The 8,330-nt window shown below is 56.0% G+C and overlaps 1 protein-coding gene across 1 annotated transcript; it reads right to left on the bottom strand.

The window, feature by feature from the left end:
- Window positions 1–755: 755 nt before the first annotated feature.
- Window positions 756–2,691, bottom strand: SST (somatostatin). The gene is made up of 2 exons (XM_076340638.1): window positions 2,508–2,691; window positions 756–1,274 (listed from the first exon to the last, which is right to left on the bottom strand). The coding sequence occupies exons 1-2, from the start codon at window positions 2,643–2,645 to the stop codon at window positions 1,062–1,064; spliced, it is 351 nt and encodes a 116-aa protein (XP_076196753.1). The 5' UTR covers window positions 2,646–2,691; the 3' UTR covers window positions 756–1,061.
- Window positions 2,692–8,330: the final 5,639 nt, after the last annotated feature.

Here is an 8,330-nt window from a genome sequence, read left to right as displayed (position 1 = left end):
CAGCTCCAACTCACCCATGATTGCATGTCACAAACCAGCATGGCCAGAAAGGGAAGAGACTCTGCAAAAGCACGAAGAATTTCTCTTCCATTGAGAGAAGCATGTCTTTTTCCCGATGCTATCTGCTACCCTAATGAACCTTTTAATATTGCCTTTAATGATGGTGTAGTGGGTAGAAAAACTGCTGTAACCAGTTTATTAGATGGAGAGGGGCGGACGGCATGGCGTTAATATCTCAGCTTTACAGGGATGCGAAACCTCCCCCTGCACAGCAGAACAAAGGAAAACTTTCGAAGGAATCCCAGAAGCAGTGTTTGTCGGGGATGTTGCAAGGCATAAAATATGCCAGGTAAGGAAACCGTTTAGTGTTTGTGGCTGAGGAGAGAATGAGGTATGTGTGGGGTTAACTTGTACTGTGAACCACTTTTATGATCCCCATCACTTGGAATACACAGCTGTGATTTATAGTGATGTCTCGTGATGGGTGTAAATCCGCTAGACTGACTGAAGTGCCAGCGCTGTGGATTTGACTCAGCCACAATTACAGGGATTTGATATCTAAAATACCACTGTGTCTCTAGGTCCCTTAGAAAGACCACAGCAAAAATATTCACTTTAAGAGATACTGTGTGCGTGTGCATATGCGTGCATGTGGATGCTGTTTGCTGTTGCTGCCCTGAGACGGGAGGCATTTCGAAGACAAGCAGCCTGAGAAGCGACTTAGGTTTTCTCATTGACCACCAAGTCTCAGCATCACCATTTGAAACATAAACTTTATTGCAACAAAGAATTAAAAATAGTACATCTGAAAGAGTTGCAGAGTGCATGTCATTAAAGAACTAGTGAGAAATCACAACTCAAGCAAATCGTGTACAATTGGAACAGAAAGTTTTATTAAAACAACTGGAAATCAAACTCAAATTTTCCTTGTTTGTTTTAATTTCACCATAACCGTGGATTGAGTATTTACAGTCTTCGCCTCTTGTGGTGAAGGTTCTGCTCAGGGCAGGGGGCTAGGAAGAAGGCAGGGATGGATGGGGAGGACAGGTGGGTTTCAAAAGCTAACAGGATGTGAAAGTTTTCCAGAAGAAGTTCTTGCAGCCCGCTTTGCGTTCCCGGGGCGCCAGAGCAGGGTTTGAGTTAGCTGAGCGCTCCAGCTCCAGTCTCACTTCATCCTGCTCAGCCCCTCGGGACAAGTCCTCAGACTCCAGGGCTTCATTTTCTGTCTGGCTTGGCTCTGAGAGCAGTTCTGCCAAAAAGTACTTGGCCAGTTCCTTGGGGCAGAAGAGAGAGAAAGAGAGAGAGAGACCACAATTACTCTATGGTTTTTGGGGGCTCACCACTCTCTCCCTCTAAGACACCTCTGTGCCCAGATTAGAGACATGCTCGACTCTGGAGGAGAAGGGGAGCCCCAGCTTTCCGAAGAGCCCAGCCCAACAGCTGCTACGCAGCAGCTGCGCCTACGAAATAAAGCGGAGCAGAAGGGCACTGACATCTACCTGATGTGGGGAAGAGACTGCTGTCCTGGCTGTGGCAGGGAATGAGGTCATGCGAGCACCACCCCACCTTCCCTTCCCTTCCCTTCCCTTCCCTTCCCTTCCCTTCCCTTCCCTTCCCTTCCCTTCCCTTCCCTTCCCTTCCCTTCCCTTCCCTTCCCTTCCCTTCCCTTCCCTTCCCTTCCCTTCCCTTCCCTTCCCTTCCCTTCCCTTCCCTTCCCTTCCCTTCCCTTCCCTTCCCTTCCCTTCCCTTCCCTTCCCTTCCCTTCCCACTGGTCCAGCACGCTGTGCTGGACTCAGCGAGGATGCCGCGAGGATGCTGCTAAAGTGACACGGAAAAGGTCTTTGGGGGAGCTTGCAGGGGAAGCTGAGTCGGGGAACCTTCTAACTGGGGGTTATTTTTCCTCTTGCCCCTCCAAGCCCTGGCTGTCCCCTCGCATGGCTAAAGACATCCTCCTGCTGCACTGAGGCAGCTGCCTTGATTCAGCGCCCCGGAGAAGCCCTGGAGAGCTTCACCAGGGGCTCTGCCCTCTGCCCCTGCAGCAGCTGCTCCTCATCCCCCACCAGCACCCAGCTGGGCTGGGCTGGGGGGGGGTCTCCCCTTCCCGCCCCCAGCTGCCCAGGCTGTCACTGGCTCAGCCCCGGCAGGGAACCAGGGGATCTGCCGGGGAACCGGGATCTGCAGCAAGCAACTGGGGTTCTGAAATGGGGTCATTGGGGAGGTCCGGGGAGGAACTGGAGATCTGCACTGAGGGTACTGGGGTGTCCAGTGGGGAACTGCAGGGCTGTGCAGCAGTGAAGCCGGGGGTCTGCAATGGGGGTGCCAGGGGCTCTGGCGGGGAAACGGAGGGTCTGCAGCGGGGAACTGGGGGGTGGGTAGGGGTGGGGGTGTCTCCGGCGGAGAAGCGGGGGTCTGCAGCAGAGAAGCGGGTTCTGAAGCAGGGGCGTCGGGGTGCCCAACGGGGTGCCCGAGGGGTGCCCGGGGTGGCCGCCCCGTCGCGGGGCTCTCACCTGCTTCCCGGCGGCAGCAGCCAGGGACTTCTGCAGGAACTGCCGGAGCCGCGGGTCCGAGGGGGCGGCCGAGACGGTGCCGAGGGCCAGGGCGATGGAGAGCAGGGCCAGGGCGCACTGGAGGCGGCACGACAGCATCTCGCCGGCGGGTCGGGCGCGGAGAGGCGGCGGCGGGGAGGCGCTGGCGGCTCCGCTGCGGCTCGGCTCCGGCGTTGGGGATCTCCTCGCCACCCGCCGCCTTTATAAACCCTTCTCCTGACGTCAAGGCGGGGGCGCCCCCCTCGCCCCACGCCGCCGGGGGTGGGTCTCTGCCCGGGACCGGGGGGGGAGGCCGGGACCGGGGATGCTCCGCTCTGCCCGGGGCTGGCCAGACGTCCACGGTGCCCCCCGAGTACCCCGCTCCGGCCGCCCCCCGGCCGCCCACGACCCCCGGCGCGTTTTCTCCCCAAATCACCGCCCCTCCGGAGCCCCCGACCCTGCCCGTCCTCTCCCTCCTCCCCAGCCACAAGCCCCGTGGCGCGGCAGTGGGGGCTCCCGGCTGTCCACCCCGCGGCTTGACCCCCATGCCGGAGGGCTAAGCCCCCCAGCAGTCGCGGTGCCAAAGCCCTTCGCCCTAGCGCGGCTTCCCGCCCCGTCGGGTAAGAAACGGCTGCAGAGTCCGGGGAGCTGGAAAGGGTTCCCTTAAGGGCGGATTTGCCCCCGGCTCCAGCAGGGAGTGGGGGATGTTGAGGTGCCCCCGGGGGTCCTTTCTGCCTTCCATGGCCCCTTCGGGGCTCTCCGGCACCGGTACTTGCTCAGACCCTCCCTCCGATCCCGGCCAGCTCCACCGGCCGTCGGGGCAGCTCTGCTGGTAGCCAGCAGCCTCCCGGGATAGCTCTGCAGCTCGGGGAAGCAGTAACAAATCGCTGCCTCGGTCGGGGCGTGCAGGTCCCTGGCTGAGCCTGCAGGGACCCCTGTCTCCATCCCAGGGTCATTGGACCTGCTGGCCCCATGGGGGATGCGCCTGTCCCACTGGGATGGTTGGTCTCCTCGACTCCTCCAGCCTGTCCCTGTGAGCTGGCTGATGCCCACACTGGGAAAAGCTGCTGCAAGCCCCTGTGACCCCAAAGGACAGGCCTCTTCATCTATCTCCCAGCTGGCAGGAGCAGAGCAGGATGTGCAAGGAAGGGGCTCTGCTACCACCCAGAAAAGGGGTATCAGGGGCTCTCTCCCATCTCAATTTCCAGCTGAGAAAAGTCAAAAGCTTGTGGGGACAAGGACCAAAGCACTGCACAAAGGTCTCCAGAAATCTCCAAAAGGACATTTTGTTTCATGTTGAATTAATATGCCTCCCCCCCCCCCCGGCTTCAACCCTGGTGCTGCTGGCTGGGTTTGCTGAGGCTGACCTGGGAGCATGGAGCATGAACCAAGGTGTTCCTGCTCTGCTTTACAGTCCAGCAAGAGGAATTAGTGCTGGTCGCTGGTCCCTGACCAGGCAGACCTCTGGGCTGAACTGGGACTGCCCTCTCTGGATGGTGCCTCCCTTCCTTTGTGCAGACATCTGCAGCCACACATAGCCTTCATCCTCTGTGTACTCTCCAAACCATGGTGCAAAATGAATGACACCCATGAAAGAAGCAGCCTGCATTTGTAGCCCAGGAGACCCTCTGGGTTGGGTTGACTTGCGCTGCTTTTACAGCCAGCTTTCCCCCAGCTGCCTGACCTGAACAAGGCCAAGCACTGCACTCCTGGGACCCTGTCTGTCTTCTAGCACTGGTGTTGCTCTGGGGGAACTGGTAGAGATGAGTCAGCCCCTGCTCTGGTTCAGACACATTCCCTTGTTTTGGGCACAGGACACAGCCTCCTGCCAAGGCCAACAGGAGTGATTTGGACCCAAAAAGAGCAGATTAGCTTCAAGGGCCATGACTCCCAGAGCTTCTCTCTCCACCATGTCCCTGTGCTAGCAGCTGGACCAGCATCTCTCTCCTCCCGCAGTCAAAGAAGCAGAGCCAGTCCTGGGCATGGCAAATGGCCAAGGCAGCAGATGCCAGGGCATCAAACATATCCTGGCCCTCTTGCCTGCCTTCAAGAGAGATTTCCTAGGGATGGTTTCTCCCAGCAACAGAAATTTCCCCACTTGTCCTAGCTGTGCCAGTAGCAGCAAGCTGGGCTCTCCCAGTTCACTTGCACTGGGAATAGACTGCTTTTGTAGCTAGCAGGCTCTCATCCTTGGCACAGCGCAACCCAGCTCTGCCACGCTGCAGTGCCAGCCTGGACCAGCTTTGCAAAGGGCCCCAACTCCCCAGCAGCTCGTCCCAGCTCCCACAGCCCCAGGCAGAGCAGACTGCTTGGGTGCCATATTGGGAAGGAGCAGAGATGGAAATGGGAAGGCGCACTGTGTTATTTCAGACTCCCCTGTGGCTACTGGAAGCTGTTGCCTAATGTCCCCTGCCACTTCACACAGCAGGCAACTGTCCAGCCTGGCACCCGTTTACCATTCAACTTGGCACCCTAAAGGGAAGGGGACACTGGGAACCCCCATCACTCCTGAATGGGGAGAAATGGCTACCAGCTCCTTGAGCTGCCACAGCTATGGATCTGCACCGATGTGCCACAGAGATCAGTTCGGTGTCTGATTTCCCAGGGTACAGCAATGGGCTGGAGCGCAGACTTGGACTGCTGCATGGGATGGAAAGCCGTGCTACATTTCGGCACCGTTAGGGCCCATCTGTAAACCAGCATGGACCTGGGAGCTGTAGGAGTTGGCACAGTGCAGGAACAACCTCCTTGATGAGCTTCCCGTCTTTCCTGTTTCCTGCCGGCTTTGTGCAGGGCCAGCAGGACTCAGACTCTTTTAATGGGATTTTGCAGAGGTGCAGAGCTCAGTCTGAGATGGGTGGGCTCTGGGCGGGCCAGCAGGCCTGTTTTTAGGAAGCTGGGATGGTTACGCTGGTGTAAAATGGGGGAAGATATCAGACTTGAGCCCTTAAGGGGTTTTGAAGGGCCTTTCTTTATGTCCTGCCCAAATCCAGACTGCTCAGCGCCCTGTTCTTCTCCAGCTACCTGCAGCACCTCTGTGTGCATGAGTCCAGCCCTACAAAAGACTTTCAGCCCAGGGCTGTTCCTTGCTGGCCCTTGTCCTCACCCACCCTTTGTTTTTCATTTTAACATCTATCCACCCCAACCCTGCCCTGCCAACCCTCCCTGGCCATCTGGCAGTGCAGGGCATCCTGCTGCAGAGCAATAATGCCCAACTGTGCTTTGGGCTAGGAGCAACGTCACTGCAGTTGGAGAGATGTGCTCCCTACAGTGTAGTCCCAGGCAAGCACAGACCCTCAGTCACATTGCAGATCCCTGGTTTTGATGGTCACTCTGGCTACTGTGGCTCTTCCAGCCACATGGAGACAAGGTTTGGAAGACCAGGTTGGCTCTGACTCCACCTCTCTGTGCAGCACTGGAGCTGAGCAGCTGTGCCCCTGCTCCCCCTCTACCTGGGGGAGGCTGCAGGAATTACAGCTGTGTCCTCTAGCAACAGGAAAAATATTACTGCAGGGAAATGTCTTGGATTTGTCCCACTGAATTTCAGATGCTTATCTGAGGAAAGCAAGGGTGTGCTCATTTTCTGCTCTCTGGTCCTGTGCCCCATCAGGAGATGACTTGGCTCCTGAGCCAGAGCAGCCTCAGGAAGGCTCTGATGTCCACCTTGGCTGGTTTTCTCTTCCTGGGATTCAGCTGAGGTTGTGAGGCTAGTGGAGGCAGGATCAGAGCCAGGGCTTTGGTGGGAAATTTTCCCTAGAGACATCTCAGCCTGTTTAAAGGAAAGAAACTGAGTTCCCAACAGGTCTGAGCCTTGTTGCTGGATAAAATGTTGAATGGACCAAAATTCTTGGCGCCCTCAGGTAGAATTTGGGACAATCGGTCTGATCTCCAGCTGAAAAGTTTTGATATTTCATTTCAAAGTAAATTTAAAGGAAAAATACAATTTAAATGAAGATGAAAACATGCACTTTGATTCAGAAAATCATCTTGTGCTGACCTGAAGGAACCAGCAATGAGGGAGTGGAGAAAGGGCGTCCATCTGCTCCATACGTCTTCGGACTGTCTCCTAGGTAAGGGCAGACCTCCAGACGTCCTTACGACTCTGGTGCAGGCATGGAGGGGTGAATTAAGTTGCAGATTGATTTACCAGTTCCCCCTCCCCCAGCTCCTCTATGGGATCACTGTGCTCTGAATTTTTTTTACACTCATTCTCCAGCCAGATAAATCCATCATCCACTTGGCTGTGGCGAAGGCGATTCTGTTCCTTTCTTTCTGCTGCAGTGCTGCGGGGCATGTAGCTTTGCAGACGATTGAATTGCATTGAATTTCTGTGACTGCTTCCTTATCCCCACGTTTCCAGCTTGCTCCACAGATCCAGAGCAGGCCAGCAGTGCCCGGGACTGTGTGCACAGGCTGCACGCCCAGCTCCGCACCAGCAAAGCGTGCCCTCTGCTGTCACCGCAGCCGCAAGACTGGCTCTCATCGCACCTCGCCTCCCTGGCTATCACCTACAAAATGTGCTCCAGGTTCTCTCAGCTCTACTTTCATGAGCAGGACAGTTTTGCCATGCATCACTACCTTGCCAACATAGAAAACTCCTTTTTCTTATATTCTAGCACTTAACCTGGTAGGGCCAAGCTGTGATCTGGGAGCCAGGGATGTGAAATTCCTCATCCTGGCTCTGGACATGCATCCCGCGCTGCAGGGCAGTGAGGAAGCCACCACAGCCCCGCAGCTCTCGCAGCTTGCTGAAAACCTAATGGAGCAGCTTCCTTGTGGAGGGCTGATGCTACCCCAGGCGATACAGATGAGCAGAGGAAGAGCAGTTGGTCATGCCTGAATGATAATGAGAAACAAGAGCTCAACAAGGGAGAGAAACTCCCACCAACTGGTACCGTGTGTCCTTGGGACGGGCCACGCGTAGAGCGGTGGTGTTGGAATTGTACAAGGTCTTGCTAGAGCCCTGAGAGGTTTCTGGGTAAAATGCTGTTTCTATAGTAAAACTTGGGCACAAATCCAAAAGAATTGGTCTCTCCATTAATTACAGTCATCTGGCATTTCTGCTTCAGGTAGCAAAGTGGGAGGGGAGCCAGGCTGTGGAGGTTCACAGAGGAGGGATCCTGCTACCTAATCTTTGTGATGTTTCCGTCTAAGAGCCCGAGCTGTGTTCAGGATTTCTGTTGCTGCTACCTGAGATTTATTCCCGGTCTCAGCCTCCTAGGATGCTGCCACAGCATCTGTAGGGCTGAAAGCAGCCCCCTCGAAGTCAGACAAGGGAAAGATCAGCGCAAACATGTGCATAAGCAAAGGTGAACAGGATGAGCTAAGAGCAGTACCAGGGTATTTACCTGTACCACTGCGGTGACTACTAGGAGCTGTGTTAGGGACTGTACAAACGGATGCTGGCCTGTGCTGTAAGGAGTTATCAGCATAAGGCAAGAGATCATGGATACAGATGGGTGAGCACATGAATTCATGAAGTAATACAGGGCTCTGCTTTCTCTTCATATATAATTCTCCTCTATAAACACTAGCTCCACAACAAGAGCTTGGGCCTCCCTTCCCTCCAGCTGCGACACTGACCCCCTCTCAGAGAGGCCGGGCCAGGAGGCTCCAGGTGGCCGTAGGCACTTGGGTCCAACCCCACAAAAAGGCAGCGTGCATCCCAGTGACACAGGATCCTGCCCGTGGGATCGCAAGGGCTTTCAGGCCGCTCCCGGCCAGCTCGGGCCGCAGCTGGTCATTCCCCACAGCAGATCAACAGCAGGGGGGACGGGCTGGCCCTGGAGACAAGCTGCAGGCAAG

Source organism: Aptenodytes patagonicus, chromosome 6, assembly GCF_965638725.1.
Source record: "Aptenodytes patagonicus chromosome 6, bAptPat1.pri.cur, whole genome shotgun sequence".
Taxonomy (NCBI): Eukaryota; Metazoa; Chordata; class Aves; order Sphenisciformes; family Spheniscidae; genus Aptenodytes; species Aptenodytes patagonicus.
This window is presented reverse-complemented; position numbering and strand designations above follow the sequence as displayed.